At 36.4% G+C, this 21,547-nt stretch overlaps 1 protein-coding gene across 1 annotated transcript in view; it reads left to right on the plus strand.

The window, feature by feature from the left end:
* Positions 1-21,547, plus strand: part of TTC6 (tetratricopeptide repeat domain 6) — a 312,748-nt gene that overhangs the window by 189,527 nt on the left and 101,674 nt on the right. Inside the window, exons 9-12 of the mRNA XM_049899504.1 lie at positions 4,379-4,483; positions 9,531-9,626; positions 12,968-13,045; positions 16,714-17,087. Coding sequence (XP_049755461.1) covers positions 4,379-4,483; positions 9,531-9,626; positions 12,968-13,045; positions 16,714-17,087 — 653 coding nt within the window. The remainder of the gene's footprint in view (positions 1-4,378; positions 4,484-9,530; positions 9,627-12,967; positions 13,046-16,713; positions 17,088-21,547) is intronic.

A 21,547-nucleotide genomic window follows, 5' to 3' on the forward strand; every position in this document is an offset into this window, starting at 1 on the left:
CTTCTAGGGGGCTAACTTTATTCTGGATGCTTAAAGCTGCTGGAAGTCTAGCTACTAGATGGAAAGAATTACTGTATTATATGTGACATAAACCCAGAAAAAATAGTATTTGAAAACCTGAAATCCTCTTAATTTCTAGGTGATCATTGTAAGAAGAATTTTCAACTGATTTTGGAAGAATTTATTCATCTTTTAGCAAGGACTTCCTGGACTCTAGGTCTTTACAGTATAAAGCTACGTAGTGTGCCCAACAAGACAGAGAACGAATGATTGTGAATTCCTATGTTGGACAAATTAACCAGGCAACTGCGAAATCTGCCTTTTCCTAAACACTCCGTTGTTAGATAGGAAAGATGTGATCAAGATGGTTAAGGTGTATCTCTGACTTGAAATAAAAATTCTTAAGATTCATCGTCACCTAATAATTATGAATTCTTATTTACTGGGTTTGGGTCTTTATGTATTACTCCAGAAAGTCTGTGTAGCATCCATACTCCAGGAGATGACACTGTAAGGTTTATAGTTAATGTTAGAGTAATGCTTGCAAGCTGATACTTTAATTATTTGAGCTCATTTTTGTGGTGAAAGACAAAATTTTTTTTTGGTGGGGGGTAATTTTTTTTTTTAAATGCATAGTACAACTAAATATTATTGAAAGTCAGTAAAAACGCAATTACCAATGATACCATGGATTTCAACAGCTATTATTTTTAAATGTTACACATTTTCTCCAAGATCTTGTCATGAGTGCCTCATTTTTTCACTTCCAAATATTTTTTAAAGTGATTTTTTCTTTTTTATTTTTGCTTTATTGTTATTCTTTATTATTAATATTATTTTTGTTGTTGCTGATAAGCCTTATTTTTTTAGAACAGTTCTAGATTTATAGAAAAATTACAACAGTATGGAAAGTTGCCATTTACTCCACACCCAGTTTTCCACATTATTAACATTGTTAGTGGGTTGAATACTATCCCAAAAAGATGTGTCCAAGTCTTAACCACTGTGAATGTGACCTTCTTTGGAAATAGGGTCCTTGAGTGAGGATGTAATGAAGTTAAGGATCTTAGATGAGATCATTCTGAATTTAGGATGGGACTTAAGTCCAGTGACTAGTGTTCTTATAAAAGAGAGGGAGATTTGTGAAGATGGAGGTAGAGTTGAAGTTATGCTACCACAAGCCAAGGAATGCCAAGGATTGCCAGGATCAAGCAGAAGCTAGGAAAGAGGTATGGAATAGATTTTCCCTCAGAGCCTCCAAAAAGAATTCACTTGGCTGATACCTTGATTTTGGACATTTGGCCTCCAGAACTGTGAGGAAATAAATTTACGTTGCTTTATGCCACCCAGTTTTGGTAACTTGTTATGAGAGTCCTAGGAAAGTAATACAACATCTTACAGTAGTATGGTGTATTTGTTAAAATTAATGAACTAATATTGATACATTATTATTAACTAAAGTTCATACTTTATTCAGACTTCCTTAGTCTTTAGCTAGTGTCCTTTTTCTATTACATGATCCTATTTAGCATTCCACATTACATTTAGTTATCTTGCCTTCTTAGACTTCTCTTGGCTCTGACAGTTTTTGAGATTTTGTTTTTGATGACTTGAAAGTTCGAGGACTACTAGTCTGGTATTTTGTAGAATATCCCTCAGTTGGGATTTGCCTGATATTTTTCTGATTTGGGGAGGAATACTACTGAGGTAATGCACCATTTTCATCCCATCATATCAAGGGTACATAATATAAACATGATCTATCATTGTTGATATTAACCTTGATTACCTGGCTGATGTAGTGTTTGCCAGGTTTCTCCATTGTAAAGTTGCTTTTCTCCTCTTTCCATACTTTACTCTTTGGAAGGAAGTCATTATGTGTAGCCCACATTTAAGGAGTGGGGAGTTAATGCTGTACCTACTTGAGGGTGGAGTATCTACAAAAATTCAAAATCTTTGGCACAGGAGATTTGTCTATTCTTCCTCATTTATTTATTCAGTCATGTATATTTATCAGTATGAACTCATTTATTTTATACTTTGGGGTATAATCCAATATGGTGTTATTTATTTTGTTGCTCAGATTGCTCCAGCTTTGGCCACTGGCAGATCTTTCAGTTGATTCCTGTGTGCCTTTTGACATACCCCATCTTTATGGGATGTATATATATATAAAATATGCGTTAGGTGAAAGTTCACAGAGCAAATTAGTTTCTCATTGAACAATACATTGCCAACTCAATGATGTGCCAACACTCTCCTCTTCTCAGCCTTGGGTTCCCCATTTCCATTCATCCAACTTTCCTGTCCTCTCCTGCCTTCTTGTCCTTGAGTCTAGTATACATGGTTGAACTACATGTGTTATTGTTTGTTTTATAGGCTTGTCTTATCTTTGGCTGAAGGGTGAACCTCACGAGTGACTTCAATACTGAGTGTAAAAGGGTTTTTGGGCCATACTCTAGTGGTCCTTGTGGGATATTTTGAGCACTTCCTTAATTTCTGGGACTGGAAGATGCTCCAGGATCACATTGTATATTTCCTGCCCCAGACCTAAAATTGGCCATTTCTACAAAGAGCCACCCCCCCCCCCGCAAAAAAAAAAAAACCCAAACCTGCTGCCGTGAGTTGATTCCAACTCAGAACTTAGATTGTTTTCTTACATTGTACTTTCCATCCTGGGGTCCTCCAGGCACATAAATGATTTTTTTAAATTTTTGTACAAAGGCTCACTCTTTGTGCTTAGTGATGAGTTTTCACAAATACGTAACGTCATATATCCACAATTACTGTATCACACAGTATTTATCTCACTAAAAAATTTCCTATGCCTGATTTTTATATGGAAAAATTTTAGATAAAAGAAGTACATAAACCAAACTAACATCTGAGTGCATGTTATCAAGAATTTGTAAATGTTAGCATTTTGTCATTAACTTTTTTCAGATTTTTCTAAAATAAAAGAAATTAAAAAAATCATTCAATTATGCCCTCTTATACTCTTCATAATTTCATTTCTCTTCCTCATTACCCAAGTGCAGTTACTGTTACAGTTGCAGTCTTTCCAGGCTATGATTTTATACTTTACTAGGTGTATTTGTGACCTTGAAAAAATGAATAGTATAGCTTTGTGTGTTCTAAATACATTTATATAAATGACTGCATTTTGTATGCATCTTTCTAAAACTTGTTTCTTTTACTCTCATGTTTCTAAGATCCATTTATGTAGCATAATTCTTATGTTTTAACAGCTGTATAGTGTTTAATTACATGAATACACCACACTTTTTAACCTGTTTTCCTGTTTAGGTTGGACTTGGTTTCATGCTATTTCGTATGCTGCGTTAAGGTCCTTGTACATATTTGTTCATGTGCACATGTAAGGCTTCCTAGAAGAAGAGTGTCTGGGGTCTTAAAAGCTTGCTAGTGGCCATCTAAGTACAACTATTGGTCTTTCTCCTCTGAAGCAAAAGAGAAAGAAGGGAACCAAAGACTCAAAAAAGAAACTAGTCTACAGGACTAATAGCCCACAAGAACCACAGCCTCATCTATTCTGAGACCAGAAGAACTAGATGCTGCCTGGTTACCACTACTGACTGTTCTGATGGAGGGACACAACAGATGGTCCCTGATAGAACGGGAGAAGAATATAGAATAAAACTCAAATTCCTAAAAAGGCCAGACTTACTGGACCAGTAGAGACTAGAAGTAGCCCTTTAAACTTGAAACTGAAGCCACTCCTGGAGGTCACTTTTCAGACAAATAATAGATTGGCTCATAAAATGAACAATATCACCCATGAGCACTGTGCTTCTTTAAATAATCATCCATATCAGACCAAACGGTCAATATTTATTCTAAAGTAAAGATGAGAAGGTGAGGGGCGCAAGGAAGCTAGATTAATGGAAACAGAACAACCAGAATGAAAATAGCTAGAATGCTGACTCATTGAGAAAAATATAACCAATGTCACTGGACAATATGTATAGCAGTTGTTATATGGGAACCTAATTTGCTTTGTAAACGTTCACCAAAAACAATAAAATATTAAAAAGAAAAAGTTTTCCTAGTATATATAGCTGGAAGTGAAATTGCTGGATCATATGGCATGCATATTTTTTATTTTACTAGAAATGGCCAATTTGCCTCCCAGTGTTGTTCTACTTATTTCCCCCATCCTTGATATTGCTGACTACATTTTTGCATAAAAAAGAAACTTTATGTTTTTGTCTAAAAAGCTGCCTTTCCCAGACCTTCCAAGGCTGTGGAACCAATCAGGTCACTTTCTCAGCAGTTAAAAACAATTTTGACAGAAGCTTGGACTTTTACTCTAGGGGCCCATTTGTTACGGTTCTAATAGCCTTTTATGTTATTTTCAAAGGCGTCTGCTTATTCAGGACTTACGAAGTTATTTTGGAATCCAGCTGCACCCAAATTCTCTGTTCCAGTATCTGTCATGAAGGAAACCCTATACCCAGAATATGAGGTGACGTATTAAATGAGTTTTTTCTATTATCATTGTTGTTGCTGTTTAACAATTAAATTGTATAACTGATTATGACATTAAATTTTACTGGACAGTTATGTAAATCATCAGACATCGTGAGCAGTGGTCAGAGGCATTATAAAAATTACACGTATTTATATGTGGTTGTTGTTGGGTGCCGTGGAGTCATTTTTGGCTCATAACATTGCCATGTGATAGACTAGAACTTCCCATAAGGTTTTCTTGGCTGTGGTCTTTACAGAGACAGATCTCCAGGTCTTTCTCCCATAGAGTGGCTGGGTGGGTTCGAACCATCAGCCTTTTGGTTAGCAGCTGAGCGATTAATTGTTTGCACCATCAGGGCTCCTTGTATTTATATATACACTTATAGGCAGTCCCTGAGTTATGAAGGAGATCTGTTCCTAAATCTGTCTTTAAGTCGAATTTGTAGGTAAGTCAGAACAGGTACATACGGTTCTTATTTAGCATCAGTCAGGTGCTTGTCTTAGTATATAGTATATATGTTATCTTTCTATGTCTATAAAACACTTCCAAACCACTCAGTGTTTTCATGAGCATCACAAAGTAGTGTGTATGTTTGTTATTACGAACGATTGCATGTATTTAACTCAATTTTTTCGTATAACAGGCTGTATGGCAGTCCATTCTTAGAGAGTTGTCCGTAAGTCAGACATTCATAACCTGGAGACTGACTGTGTATGATTATTCTATGTATGTGCCTGTCTAAGGAGCCCTGGTGGTGCAGTGGCTTAGAGCTTTGGCTGCTAACCTGAAAGGTCGGTGATTCAAACCCACTAGCAGCTCTGCAGGAGAAAAGACCTGGCAATCTGCTCCTGTAAAGATTAAAGCCTGTTGACATCGAGTCGACTTTGACTCACAGCAACCCTATAGGACAGAGTAGAACTGCCCCATAGGGTTTTCAAAGAGCGGTTGGTACATCTGAACTGCTGACCTTTTGGTTAGCAGCCATAGCTCTTAACCACTGCACTACCAGGGGTCCATCTATAAAGATGATAGCCAGGAAAACCCTATGGGGCTGTTCTACTTGTCATATAGGGTCACTATGAGTTGGAATCAACTGAACAATACACAACAACAACGTGTACATATATGAAGGAGCCATGGTGGCACAGTGGCTAAGTTCTCGGCTGCTAACTAAAAGGCAGGCGGTTTGAACTCACTGGCCACTCTTTGGAAGAAAAATGTGACAGTCAGCTTCCATAAAGATTACAGTTTTGGAAACCGTATGGGCAGTTCTACTCTGCCCTATAGGGTTGCTGTGAGTTAGAATTCACTTGATGGCATTGATACATATATGAGTATATAATATTATACATTATATAGATTTCTTAAAAATGTACTTATCCATGTTGATTTAGCCAACCAAGAAGAATGTTCTATTCTGTTTTCTTTTTGAAAGGGTATTTTATTTGACTGAAGTTCCAAGATATAAAGCCACTTGGAATTGTATAGAGGATCTTACGGTATTTTTATTTGCTTTTAGGGGTGTATTTTTAGTTACAGAAGCAAATTTAATAGTGATACCTAAAGTTTAACACTACATAAATCCAATTATTAATCTTTTTCTTCTGTTAAAGAATGTTTGGTTGCTCTCACTTTGTTATACTGCTTATTATAAAAATTAGAAAAATCAAGAGAGGAAAATAAAATTCACTTTTGTTCTACCTGAAGACAATTTCAAACCAAACCTGTTGCCATTGAGTCAATTCTGACTCATAGTAGCTCATAGGACAGAGCAGGACTGCCTCATAAAGTTTCCAAGGCTGTAAATCTTTATGGAATCTTTATGGAAGTAGATTGCCACATCTTTCTCCCAGAGAGTGGCTGGTGGGTTCAAAGTGATGACCTTTCAGTTAGCAGCCGAATGCTTAGCCATTTTATCACCAGAGCTCCTTCCAAGACAATTAAACCAAACCAAATCCTGTTGCCCTTGAGTCTGTTCCGACTCATAGTGACCCTATAGGACAGAGTAGAACTGCCCCATAGAGTTTCCAAAGAGCGCCTGGTGGATTTGAACTGTGGACCTTTTGGTTAGCAGACATAGCTTTTAACCACTATGCCACCAGGGTCTCTCCAAGACAATTAGTGCCCACTTTTTGTCTCATTTTCTTTAATTCTTAAAAACTCTTCATCCTCTTTCTTTTCATTTTTCTTCTTTTTCCTTTTCCTCTTCCTTCTGTTGTTTTATTCCTTAAAATAATTCTGTGATGAGCATCACTGTGCATAAATGTTAATGGCATTAGAATTATTTTATTAAGACAAGATTTTATGTAGTTTACAAAACACATATATTGTAAAAGGATAAAATAAAATATTAACGGAATAGTAGGGAAAAGATACAAGGGTAATAGACTAATGAAGCCAGAGATAAGATTAATGCAAAGAAATGCAGTCTATATATGCTGCTGTTGGAAATGTGCCACTATTTTATGGCTTCCACTACTGCTCTTGAGAAGTGGATCTTAGATGTAAATCCTTTGAATGTAAATCAGTTATTGGCGCCCTCCGACTGTGGCTACTTTTAAAATTTTATCTTTTCTCTGTGCAGTTTCACTATAAATGTGTCTAGGTATAGATGGCTTTTTCTTTGTCATGCTTTGAAATCACTGGGATTTTTGCATCTGTGGTTTGATGTCTTTCATCAGTTGTGGAAATTTTTTAGAGATTATCTGTTAAAATATTGCCTCTTTCCATTCTTTCATTTCTGGGACTTCAGTTACATGTATTTGCTATCTTTTTTTTTTTTTTGGTGATGGATTCTGGATAATTTCTTTCAATTTATCTTATATTTAAGGTTCACTAACTCTTCAGTTGCATCTAATATACTAAATATACTAATTTATTGTTAAATTTGTCTACTGTATTTTTAATTTTGCTCTTGTATTTTTCTGCTTTAAAATTTCTATTTTTTAAAATGTTATGTAAGCTTTATTGTTTGTTGTTCTTACAAAAGCCTAACTATTATTTCTTTAAGCATAGTAAGCAGAATTATCTTAAAACCTGTGTTTGATAATTGCAATATCTAAGGACCTGTGGGGTTCCTCCCCTCAATTTTTAGTGTTCTAGTTCTTGCTGTTTTGTGTATGTGTGTATGTGTACCTGGCTGTTTTAAATGTTTGGTTGTTACGTATTTAAAATACTAATTTCAGGAAGCATTTGGGACCTAGAATGGCAGTTCCTTTCTCTAGAGAAAATTTTTGTCAAAACTTGAGTGCTTTACCACTCAGAGACAGCTGTACTCTAAGGCTGAGCCTTGAGTTAGTTTCTCTGACCACCCTTGTGACAGAGCTCAGGCTGCAAGTCCATGCAAAAGCTGATTTATATCCATTCACCCTTAATCTGAGGGTATAGCCCTGTGTTATCGCAGTTGATATATATATTATCAGCCTCTCCACCTCAGGTAGACTCTGGGTTTTGATTCCTGTAACCCTTGCTCCAAGAAGTCACCAAATCTCCACAGCTCAGATTTGTAGCTGTTTTGGCAACCACTGCGCCAGTAGTGCTCCCGGCAAATATCCTGAGACCCAAAGCATCTTTGAATATTGGGCTTACCTTTCCAGGTTCTTGCCTTTTCTTAGATTTTGTCCTAGTGTTTATTCATCGTCTTGTTAGCTCTTTGATGCTTTGAAGATTTTATTTTTCATTTTATATGTAGCTTTCTTAGTTGCCCTCTGCAGAATTACCTAGCCTGCCTAATTAGAAGCAGAAGTTGTAATTGGCTCTCAAGGTATCAAAACTGTTCCCATTTCTGCCTGCATTCTGGCTTTTATTGCATGTATACTAATTTCAGCAATGTCCCTGGGGTAGAACAGGAGAATTTTTACATAGATATCCAGTAAGTAATAGTGTAATTGCCCTCTCAGGGCACCTTGGTTTGGGCAAATTTTTGGCAGGTTCCAATATATGAAAATTTTCTTTTTAAAAAGCAATAATTGATTGTTAGTAAGTTCTTCTCATTTGATACCTGTAAAATACAGTATTTTCTTCATTGTTTTTAAGTGTTTTTAAAAATATATAATAGATGCTATATGTCTTATTTGAATATCTTGTATAAACACATGACAGAAGAGTTCCAAAATCTCTTGTGTATCATGTACTTAGTCTTTGAAGATTAATGATGTGAGTGACCAAATATCTTATTGCTAGATCCAATAACTCTATTACATTGTGATATAGCTACTTTCTGGAAATACAACAGGAGGGAGTGAACAAATAATTCAATGCTTGTGATTCCTAAATTACCCGTAGCCTTCTCCATATCTGTTCCATTGTCAATGGCAATTGTATGATACTTTTAAAAACCTGATTTTCTATTCAATAAATATTTCTTCAATTTAAAATATTAGTTGAGACCTAAAAATTTCAGCAGACTAGTAAAACAGCAATATAATTGAATTCATGATGAATTCACCAGGCTGTAAAACTTAGGTCTCATATGTTTTTGCATATCCAAGTGGCTGATTACAAGGTAGAGAAATTACACATTTAATAATAATAGTAATCATCACAACAGTTTGACACTGCAACAATAAATTTACATATATAACTTAATTGATTGATAGAATTTGAGCTATGAAGCATCTAAGGAAATTTTCCCTCCAATTTACATTTAGAAAGCTTACTTGTATTTGAAAGCAAGTAGTAAACAATTGGCAATACATTCAATGATATGTCTTGTTTATATGTGATATTAATATGCTAAGTAGATTCAGTGCTAACCTATGAGATCATAGGATCATTGATTATTCCTAAGATTAGGGGTACTAGAAAAAATTTCGAAGTACCCATTTAGCTAACCGCCAAGGCTGAAGCCGAATTGCAAATTTCGGCCCAATACTAAGACTGTGGCTAGACTTTGATGCACCTCTGATAAGTGCTTCCTGGAACCTGTTTCCCTCCATATGTTTTCTCTCATGGTAATGATGTTGTACTATGAATTAGCAATGATCACAGGCCTTTTAAAGTACTCCACAAAATAATTTAAAATACTATCTTTTTATCTTAGAGTGCTCAAACAAGCAGAATTTTAATCGAGAAATATTCATCTGAAAGCAAGGAATATGTCATTAATTTAAGTCAACACTCCAGAAAACCTTTTGGGGTATGTATAATTTTTGTTCTTAATTGTGGGTTCATTGCTTTATCTGCATGAAATTATTTCTACTCATTCCAGAAGTGTTTTGGTGTTTCATCATTCTGGGAATTGGCTCAGACTATTCAATGGAGTCTGTACTGAGGAAACATTTCCTCATGTTCAAACATGTTGTCTTTATGACACTCAGAAAATGTTCTTCACTAACCAATAGCAGGATATCCACTGTGAGTTTATCTAAAACCTGTAAAATTCCCACTTTCACTCGTCTTGTACTTCTTGCTTGGAACTTAAATGATCAAAGGAGCATGTTAATGAGTTATTTGGCCAAAATGGGGGAGGTGTTTATGGCCGTAAAACTGATTGGGCTAAATGTTGCTTAGACTCATATTCATGACTTTATTATCACTACAGTGTAATCAAATGAGCCATTTAAGTAATAAAATTGGAGAGAAAAGAGATAGTAATTGTAGGAAGATGAGAAGTAAGAAATTCATATAACTGGTTTAATAAATGTCTTGAACTTTATTAGGGACAAACAGGAAATGGCTTTCTTTTTCTCTCATTATTGTCTTCAGCCCTCTGCTACCCTTGATGATATGTTGGAGTGCTGAGTGCCATACGGTAGAGTGTCTCAGTGCCCTGAAACAAACCCAACTCCCATTCTAGTCAGTTCACCAGGTTAAAAATGTCTCTGTGCCGCCTCCTTTGTCCCCTATCCAATCAGGCAATACATTTTGAGGAGATAATATTTCTAAGATAAGGTCAGTCTTTGCTACTTCTTTTATAGTTCTTATCAAATATTTGTCCTTATGTATGTTTAATATCATTATTCTTCACCAGCCTGAGGTCATATTATTCTTGCTTTTTTATCCATAGCCTGTAGCGTAGTAACTGCCACATAAAAAATAATTGAACCAACAAATACCAGTTTTCTGGTTTGAAATGCCATTTACATTTTTCTAGACTACTTAAATCTACCTATCAGGTATTTCCATTTCTAGTAGCTGCTGCTTCCAATGATGCACTCTACTGCTCCTTGCTACATTCCTAAAACACACGTATGATTAGGTCACTCATCTCTCAACAACACTTAAGAATCCTACTGTCTTAGGCTGGGTTCTCTAGAGAAGCAAAGCCAGTAAAGCGAAAAAAAAAAAATAAATAAATAAATAAATAAATAAAGAGAGATTTATATCGAGGAAATGGCTCATGCAGTTGTAGAGGCTGGAATGTCCCAAGTCTGTGGGTCAGGCTGAAGGCTTCTCCTGATTCATGTAGCCACAGAGGCTGGTGAACCCAAGATCAGTAGGTCAGACAGCAAGGCTCTTGTTCACAGGCTGCAAAGACCGATGAATCCCAAGATAGGCAGGCAAGATGGCAGGTAAGCTGCTAACTCAAGTCCCAAGAATAGAAGGTCAGACAAACAGGAGCCAGCTGCAGGATCCAGAGTGAGCAAAAGCCCATGAGCTTTGCCAGAAAGTCCACCTATATTGGATGCAGGCCACACTCCCAAGGTAACTCCCTTTCAACTGATTGGCTGTTCATAGTAGATCCAGGATGGAGGCGATGACATTACATCAGATCTGGTCATGAAAGTGATGACATCATCGTACAACTGCCAGACTACATCATAACTGCCAAACCACTGAGAATCAAGGCCCAGCCAAGTTGACACACAACCTTAATGATCACAGTCCACCCCTTGTCAAATTGGTACCTGTACATATCTCCTTAAACCATACGTAATGTCTGAGTAAAGACAATTATAAAGTCATACTTGCACCTAACATGATACAGCAAACACACATACAACCAAATATGTACTAGCCTCGTTTGCATCTTATATTTTATAAGTGAAGAAAACAAAAATATTTGATGCACACATACTCATAACAATTGCAGTCCTCATTTCTGCAACTAATCACGTGGTTGTAACTGGTATTTAGAACTATCTTCTTCCACCACCCATTCTGTATTCCCTTTGCCCTCAGCAAGCACCTCAGCTTATTGTGGTTCTTTGCCTGGTGGGGTGACCCAAACCTTCATTCCTGAAGCGTGTGGACCATTAGTAATCATGTTGGAATTGGGTTTCTGTTATAGCAGCATTAGATAACTAAGACACCCATCTACCAGATAATCAGAATGCTTAACTAAGCCTCATAACCTGGCCCCAATTATATTTTCTCTCTTACCTCCCTTTATACTTCTGTTTCCATGTAACTTCCATGCACCCTGTACTCTGCCCACACCAGAGTCCTTGTGGACTAAATTCCTGGCACTTGGACACTTCTCTGTGCTTGTTTAGGTTGTTCCTTTGGGTGGGATGTTCTCAACCCCTTCTCAGTCTATGAAAATGACATTGTCTTCCACAGGCCAGCTCTGTTGCTACATCTTCAACCTGGTCTAACCGGGTTTCCTTCTTTCAGAATTGACCTCACTCTTTCCTGAGTTCTCCTTGTATCTGCTTTGTGCCATCCTATAACCATTACCATAAAAAAAAAAAAATAGCCGCTTTGTATTATAGTTATTTCTTATGTCTACTTCTGCCATTATACTCTTTGAGGACGGAAGCATGTCATTTTTCTTTGTACTTTTTACTCTATCCCGTGTAGTAGCTCTTCCCAAGTCTTTTAATATAATAACTCCCATACCAAAAAAACCCAAACCCATTGCCGTCGATTCTGACTCAGAGCGACCCTATAGGACAGAGTAGAACTGCCCCATAAAGTTTCAAGGAGTGCCTGGTGGATTCGAACTGCTGACCTTCTGGTTAGCAGCCGTAGCAGTTAACCACTACACCACCAGTGTTTCCATAACTCCCATAGGAAGTGATAATATTTGTGTGGTCCCCTGGAGTAAAAAGTTAAGATTGCTCATGATTAGAGGTGACTGTCCTGGAGACAGTATCTGTCCCAGGTTCCACTAGGGCAGCCCCGGGTTATTTCCATTATTATACATTTTTCTAAATTAATGGATGGATTTTAATGTTTGCCCCTCTCTATCAAGTTGATGGAAACCCTGGTGGTGTAGTGGTTAAGTGCTACAGCTGCAAACCAAAAGGTTGGCAGTTAGAATCCACCAGGCACTCCTTGAAAACCCTATGGGGCAACTCTGTCCTGTCCTATAGGATTGCTATGAGTCAGAACCGACTCGACGGCAATGGGCTTGTTTTTGGTTTTATCAAGTCGATAATATCCTAAATCAGTAAGAACCTATACTTCAATTAGTATTTCTGCATTTTATTAATTCACCTAAGTATTTATCATCTGCCAACTGTCATATGATATTTTAGTTTGCCAAATAGTATTTGCAGCCAATGAATATTTACCATTTCACATATTTTACAGTCTTCATTACGAAGAGTAACTGGATCACTTCAAGATATCCAACAATGTCTCCGAAGCCCACCGTCTCCACAATTAAGGGTATTGAAATTTTCAGTTTTTATTATCCAAAAGAAATGTTTATGTTTCTAGCAATAATAATCGCCTTTATGCTTTTTTGTTTGCATTCCTCAAATAGTGTGGTCATTTGATTTACCCAGAGTTGGTTGCAAGTTAGATTCAAGTTTATATTTGGTGGCCCCTGTAAGGTTGGGGCTCCTGGAAATTTCTCTTATATTTATAGTTTGAATTTACCTGATGTAAACCAAGTCACTCATAAGATTGGTCCTCATTTGCATAGGGCTCACAATTTAAAGTGCTTTCGTGAACACTATTCCAGTTTGATCTTGAGCCTCACACTATGCCTATGAGGAAGGCGAGAAAGATACTATCCTTGTTTATTCTTTATATGTGAAAAGACAAAGGTCAGAAGGATTAGCAGGCTGTGACTTAAGTTCACACCTCCTCTCCCTAAATGTAGGGTACTGTCCTCTGCACCAAAGAGTCACACTCCTTTTTGAGTGGCTCATTCTTACTCATTCAGTGCCATTGACATCCAGCTCCCAGCTTTGTTTCTTTTTTGAAATCCAGAAGTTGACTTCCTCGTTTCTCCATTTTTGCTTTTTACCTGCATAATTTTAGCCCTTTTTTTTTCCTATTGCTCTTCCAACCTTGTGCCATCTTTTCCCATTTTATTGACTTCTCTGCTTTTACCCTTTTACATTGACACTGTCCTTAGGACTTTTTTTTTCTGAACCTTATTTCCTCAACCTGCCTCACCTACCCAGCTTTTGCCTGTTATGGCAGTTTCTGAAACTACAGTTACCAGGGGTATTTTATGGTATTTTTGAGGTTCTTTCTTTCTTTTTTGTGGGGGTGTGGGTTGTTGAGAAGTTGTTGGCAAGTGGCACTTTCTAGACACAAGTGACGTCCATGAAGGACTCATGGCCTGGCTGTGGCTAAAGAGGTTCTGATGTGGAGGTAACAGGAAGGACCAGCAGGGGAACAAGGTGAGCAAGAAGGGTAGGAAGGGGGATCTAAGAGATGGAAGGGGGATTGCAGGAAACCTGGCTTGCTAAAGCACAGCTGTGATTTTTTGGATAGAACAGGTGTGTTTTATCACCTGTAATGAGGAAGCACCATTTAAAACATTCTCGTAGCTTTGCTTTGTAGTTATAAAACTCTGTCAATGATTCCTTCTCCAGTGTTCTGTAGTGGTATACCATATTTTTATGCAAATAACATGTATTATAAGCTTTTTTTACCAACCATGCCCTCCTCCCACAAGGTATTTTTGTAAGCACACTGAGCTAATTTCTTCTTACAGCAACATGAAATCAAAATCGGCATGGTGCGCTTATGAAAACACCTGGGGAGGAAGGAGGGCACAGTTGGCAAAAAAAGTCATATAGCATACGCATTATTTGTGTAAAAATACAGTATACTGTTTCTCTGCATAATTCATATCTAATCAGCAGAGAGTGAATGTGGTATCTTATATTCTACTTTTCGCTAGCACGTAGATTTTCTTGATATATATATATATATACATAAATATATATGTATGTGTATATATATATATACACACACACATACATATATAAAACCTGTTGTTGATGAGTTGATTATGACTCATAGCAACCCTATAGGACAGAGTAGAACTGCCCCATAGGATTTCCAAGGAGTGGCTAGGAGATTTGAACTGCCAACCTTTTGGTTAGCAGCCAAGCTCTTTAACCACAGAGCCACCAGAGTCGTGTGTGTGTGTGTGTGTGTGTATATATATATATATATATATATATATATAAATATATGTTATTTATATATATGTGTGTTGGAAACCCTGGTGGTGTAGTGGTTAAGAACTACAGCTGCTAACCAAAAGGTTGGCAGTTTGAATCTACCAGACGCTCCTTGGAGACCGTGTGGGGCAGTTCTACTGTGCCCTATAGGGTCGCTGTGAGTTGGAATTCACTTGACGGCAACAGGTAGGTAGGTAGTACTATGTGTGTATATATACACATAAATGTATTTTCTGTATTCTGTGTATTTATCCATGGGTGGTACAAATGGTTAAGTGCTTGACTACTAGCCAGCAGGTTGGTGATTTGAACCTACCCAGAGGCACCTTGGTAGATAGGCTTAGCAATCTACTTTTGAAAGGTTGTTCCATGTATTTATCTAATGTCTTCTAATACAGCCTATGTATTTATCTAATCTCTTCTAATTATGCATTGAGGTATATAGTTTCCTGAGGTAGAGGAAAGTGTAAGACATGGAGGGTCAGTATCTCCTCCTATTATACTTAAGCACATCTTAAGTAAATAACTAACGTCCACTGTCCTTGATCGGAAACCCTGGTGGCGTAGTGGTTAAGGGCTATGGCTGATAACCAAAAGATCGGCACTTCGAATCCATCAGGTGCTCCTTGGAAACTCTATGGGGCAGTTCTACTCTGTCCTACAGGGTCGCTATGAGTCAGAATTGACTCGATGGCAACAGGTCAGGTCATTGTCATTGATTCGATTCTGACTTATGGTGACCCTATGAGCAAAATTGCCCCATAGGGTTTCCAAGGCTGTAGCCTTTACAGAAGCAGACTGTCACATTTTTCTCCCGTGGAGTGGCTAGTGGGTTTGAACCACCGACCTTTCAGATAGCAGCCGAATGCTTAATTACTGTGCCACAACGGCTAGCTTGTATACAATTATTATGTTTAAAATTTGGGCTCAAATTCACTAAAAGTAAACCATCTCGATAACAAATTATTAATCATTAGCAAAATGAAATGCTGTTAGTTTATTGACAATAGCTCAATAGACAGGAGATGCTGTCTCAAAGGATTGGAAATATCCTTTTTTTGTTAGTAATGAGCATTATTAGAGTTTTAAGTATTAATGTATTTATAGTTACAAATTATTGTAGTTATTAATGTACTATAATATTAACTATAATATTATTATTAAAAATAAGTTGATTCTCTAATGATTAGATAAACTAATGCCTGTGACTGTTGTTATCGCTGTTAGTTGCCATCAAGTCAATTCCAGCTCAGGGCAACCCCAAGTGTGCAGAGTAGAACTGCACTCTCTGGGGTTTTCAAGGCTGTGATCTTTTGGAAGCAGATCTCCAGGCCTTACTTCCGAGGCACCTTTGGGTGAATTTGAACAACCAACCTTTTGCTTAACCTTTTGCACGACCCAGGATGCCTGTATATGGCTGGAATTCTGTTATTTAAGCTTATGAATATTGAACTGAAAGTTATTGTAGAGAATAGTTGAATAGTATTGTATAGAAATTTGATGTTAAAGTGTTTTTGAAAGTAGACTCACAGATTGTTTTTATAAGATAAGCCATTTGAGTATTTTTTGTCCATTCTACTAATTTTTTTGTATTAAAAGTAGAGCATGTGCTTTATTTGGATATATAAAGAGCATTCTCTTTCAACTAAAAGTATAAAAAGTTACAATTAGTGTGTATACATTTTATAGCATTGTTTTTATATAACCAACAAAATGTCATATGACCAACCAAATTAATGTACTTTGCTTTAACTAACCCATTAACGTTATAAGCTGACTTAAGAATATGTGATTTAATTTTTTCAATAAAGTGATCAAAATACATTAATAGTAATTTTGTACATGAATTCAGTTTAAGCAGCAATTAAATTGATTTTATGTTTTTCTATCTCCTTATTTCCTTATAAGAGAGTAAAATCTGCAGTTGAATTGAGGAAGGAGGAGACCACAGCTCACTTAGATATCCACGATGATGCTCAAAACAATATAAAAGGGGTGATGCTTCAGAGAGCAAAGGAGTTTGAGCGTCAAATGACTGAGAAAATGAAGCCTGGGGAACCTGCCACCGTGAAAGGAAGTGTAGATACCATCTTAGACGGTTTTCAGAGCAAACACAATTTAAGACATCTGTCGCTCTCTCTCATCGAAGCATCTAGACAAGCTGGCATTAGTTACATCATTTATCCCAAGAAAAAGAAGACAAATGGGAAGAAACGTTTGAGCCTTGACAGACTTGCAGTCGTGTATGAAGAGTTATCCAAGCCTCCAAGAATTCTTAAAAGGTTTTATTTAATCAGTAATTGTTATATTTTGAGGAATGTATTACAGTTTGGGCCTTAATCTTATAATTTCACCCATTGAAGTTGCTATTTTATTCAGCACTGAAAATATGCTGAACTTTTAGCTAAAAGACAATTCCTTGTTTTAAAATATATGAATATTTGATAGTATAAATATATGAATGATTGAAACTAATTTAAAGATGGGGCTGATTGAAGAACAGAAAGTAAGTCTAAATTCACTTGATGGCAAAGCAGTCTTTCGGTGGGAAGAAGTAAAAACCTATCAAGTTATTTAAGTGATTTAGCACCAAAAAGCAACCGCTGCTCCAAACAAATACTACCCATTCAGAAATTGAAATATATTGCTAGTATTTGTTTTCAACTTTTAATTTACCAAGTTGAGGAATAAACCAAATAGGCAAACTGTTATCGTATGTTGTGAACCCTTCTCAGGAATCAACACACAGAAATAATTTATGTTTTAGAATACATCAGGTAGGTTTTAATAAGTTGACAAATGTTTCTGATCAGAACCAGAAATTTGCTTATGCATTTCTGATACATTTGCTGATTTTAAAGTGTCACAAATCTTTCTACTTCTAAAAAGGTCTCGTATTAATATACATAGCACCATTCTGGCCACGATCTAAATGGCTTCTATCTTTCTAAAGGATATAAGCAGATGAAACATTGCTCCTGTGAGGTGTTGGGCTGCTTACTGACCCTTTATTATTTTAATTTTAAAGTTGGGATTTATTTACTTTTTAATAACTGAATTTGTAATTTGTGTATGCTGCCAACAGGTATAATTTAGGTATGAGCCTTTTGGTTGAGGTGGTAAAACAGATTGTGGGAGTATTATCTAAGATTATACATTAGTACAGTTTTCCTACCTTCTTTTAGAAATTCTTGGAGCTCTTGTGGTGCAGTGGTGAAGAACTCGGCTGCCAACCAAAAGATTGGCAGTTCAAATCCACCAGCCGCTCCTTAGAAACACTATGGGGTGGTTCTACTCTGTCCTATAGGGTCGCTATGAGTCAGAATTGACTCCACATTAGTTTAAAAATTCTTATTTGGAATTTTGTTCTACGTTTTTTTCCAGCTTGAAATAAGAACTTTTAAACTAACTTACAAAAAAAAAAAACAAAAAAAAACCAGACTTACTGGCCTGACAGAGACTAGAGAAACCTGGAGAGTATGGTCGGTCCTTGGACACCCTTTTAGCTCAGTAATGAAGTCACTTCTGAGGTTCACCTTTCAGCCAAAGATTAGACAGGCCCATAAGACAAAACGAGACTAAAGGTGCACACCAGCCCTGGGGCAAGGACTGGAAGGCAGAAGGGGTCAGGAAAGCCGGTAATAGGGAACCCAAGGTCAAGAAGGGAGAGTGTTAACATGCCATGGGGTTGTTAACCAAGGTCATAAAACCATAGGTATACTACCTGTTTAATGAGAAGCTAGTTTGTTCTGTAAACCTTCATCTGAAGTATATTAATAATAATAAAAAAAAGACGTTAAAAATCTTATTTAAACAGCACTTTTTTTTTAAATGTGAATATGAAATAATTGTTACTTTGAAACAAATTTATGGAACAAATTTTAAAAGTAATCTTATTCCTAGGGTATACTTCGAGATCTTTTTCACTAATCTTGGTAATTCAGGTATGCCTTTCTTACCATTTTATGTTCAACCTTTAAACTTCGTTAGTCATACCCATTCCTGGCTGACTCCCTTGTTGATTAACAGGAGACTGCATATGTTCTCATACATGAAGTAAAACCTTGACTGTGAAAAGTAACTTCTGCAGAAGGCCATTTGGACTAATTTAAGACCCAGTTTTCTTTTCTAGCCTTTCTGATAAGTTAGACAGATTCATGCATTTCGCTTCCATCCATTTGCTAGATTTCCCTGTTGCCTCTTTCCTTGGCTAGGTTATGGCAGGATGCCATGTGTGTGCAACAATAACTTATCAGCTTTACTGTTGCCCTAGGAAGTTCCCCTCCACTTTGGTCTCTGAGCCCAATACTGATGTACGAGTCAGCGAGGGACCACAAGAGACCTTGCTTGGCGTTCACTGACGCAGCAGTGAGCCATTCTCATTGATGGCTCCTGGATGACCTTGACTCCCAGTTCCTCTATGCGGGGCTTCTGCCTTCCAGGGAACCCCTCTGGTACTTGGATTAGCAGTACTTCTGTTTCACCAGAAAGTCTGGATTTTTTTGTGTGATGGCAAATAGAATTAAAAACATTTTTTTTCAATTGTTGCTATTATATAAAGAATACAATTTAGTTTTGTATGTTAACCTTGTACCTTGCAGCTGTGCAAAATTTACGTTTTAGTTGTAGTGTTGGTTCTGTAGATTTCTTGTAATTTTCTATATGAACAATCATATCATCTGTGAATAGGGACTGTTTTTCTTATTCCATTCCAAAGTTTATAACATTTCTTTTTCTTGCCTTAACATAATGACTAAGATTGCAATTTAATGTTGAATAGAGGTGGTGAAAGTTGGCATCCTTTACTTATATCTGTCCTTGAGGGGAAATGGTTCAGCATTTCACCATTGACTAAGATGTCATTTTTTTTTTTTTTTTTGTAGATAGCCTTGATCAGATTAAAGAAGTTCCCTTCTATTCATAGATTCCTGAGGGGTTTATTATGAATTAGTGCTGAATTTTGTCAGATGTGTTTTTCTGCATCTGTTGAGATGATCATATGATTTTTCTCTTGTTTTGTTAATATGATGAATTACATTGTTTGATTTTTAAATGTTTAACCAGCATTGCATTCCTGAGATAAATCTGACTTGGTCATGATGTATTATCATTTTTATGTATCACTGGGTTCAATTTGCAAATATTTTACTGATAGTTTTGTCTCTATATTGGTTAGGGATATTGGCCTTCTTTTTTTTTTTTTTTAATAATCCATCAGATTTCACAATTAGGGCTATGCTTGTTCATAAAATGAGTTATTGCTTCCTTGGATGTTTGATAGAATTATTATTGAAATCAGTTGGCCTAGTGTTTTCTTTATGGGAAGGTTTTTGATAACTAATTTAGTTTCTTTAATAGAGTTATTCAGATTTTTTTGATTCTCCTTGTGTCAATTTTAGTCAGTTGAGTTTCTTAAGAAATTTGTTTAATCTAAGTTGTTGATTTTGTTTCCTTAAAGTTGTTCATATTATCCTCTTATAACCCTTTTAATGTCTGAAGAATCTGTGTTGATAATCTCTTTTTATTCCTGACCTTGCTGATTGTGTCCTTTGTCTTTTTTCTTGATCAGTCTAGACAATTATGTTGGTCTTTTTAAAGAACCAACTTTTGGCTTGTTAATTTTCTTTATCATCATCTTTTATGTATTTCATTAATTTCTGCTATTATGTTTATACATAAAAGATTATGTATTTCATTAATTTCTGCTATTATGTTTATTGGAAACCCTGGTGGCGTAGTGGTTAAGGGCTATGGCTGTTAACCAAAAGGTTGGCAGTTTGAATCCACCAGGCACTCCTTGGAAACTCTATGGGGCAGTTCTACTCTGTCCTATATGGTCGCTATGAGTCGGAATCAACTCAATGGCAATGGGTTTGGTATGGGTTATGTTTATTGTTTCCTTCTATTTACTTTGGGTTTACTTCACTCCTATTTGTTCTAGCTTCTGAAGGTGGAACCTTAGATCATTGATTTTAGATTTCATCTTTTTCTAATAAAAGCATTCAAAGATATTCCCTCTAATCTCTGCTATATCCGTATCTCACAAATTTAAACATTGTATTATCTAATTTTATTTGTTACTTCTTTTTTCACCCATAAATTGTTTAGAAGTATGTTGTGGCAAATATTTGGTTTTTTCTAGACATGTAACTGTTATTGATTTGTTAATTAATTCCATTTTGGTTGGAGAATACACTCTGTAATTTCAATCTTTTATAATTTATCAAGATTGATTTATGGCTCAGCCTCTGCTCTATCTTGGTGAGCGTACCGTCTGCATTTGAAAAAGTATGTATTCTGCAGTTGTTGGGTATAATGTTCTATATCAGTTAGATCAAGATGGTTCATATTGTTGTACAGATATTCTAAGTGTTTATTGATTTCTTATTTAGTTCTATCCATTCCTGCAAGAGATGCAGCAAAATATCCTACTGTAATTGTGGAGATGTCAGTTTCTTCCTTGACTTCTGTCAATTTTTGCTTTATCTATTATGAGGCTCTGTTATTAGGTGTGTACACATTTATAATTGTTATTTTTTCCCAATAAATTTCCCCTTTTGTCCTGAAATGTCTCTTTTTATTCCACTCGACGGCACTGGGTTTTGTTAGTAATACTCATTTTCTTGAAGTCTGTTCTATCTGATATTAAGATATGGAACGTGTGTCTAATTGCCTCCATGAACAACTGTCTCCTTTGCGATGACACCAGAAGAACTGGTTGATGCCTAGCTAACATTACTGA

The sequence above is a fragment of the Elephas maximus genome, chromosome 10 (genome assembly GCF_024166365.1).
Source record: "Elephas maximus indicus isolate mEleMax1 chromosome 10, mEleMax1 primary haplotype, whole genome shotgun sequence".
Classification (NCBI taxonomy): domain Eukaryota; kingdom Metazoa; phylum Chordata; class Mammalia; order Proboscidea; family Elephantidae; genus Elephas; species Elephas maximus.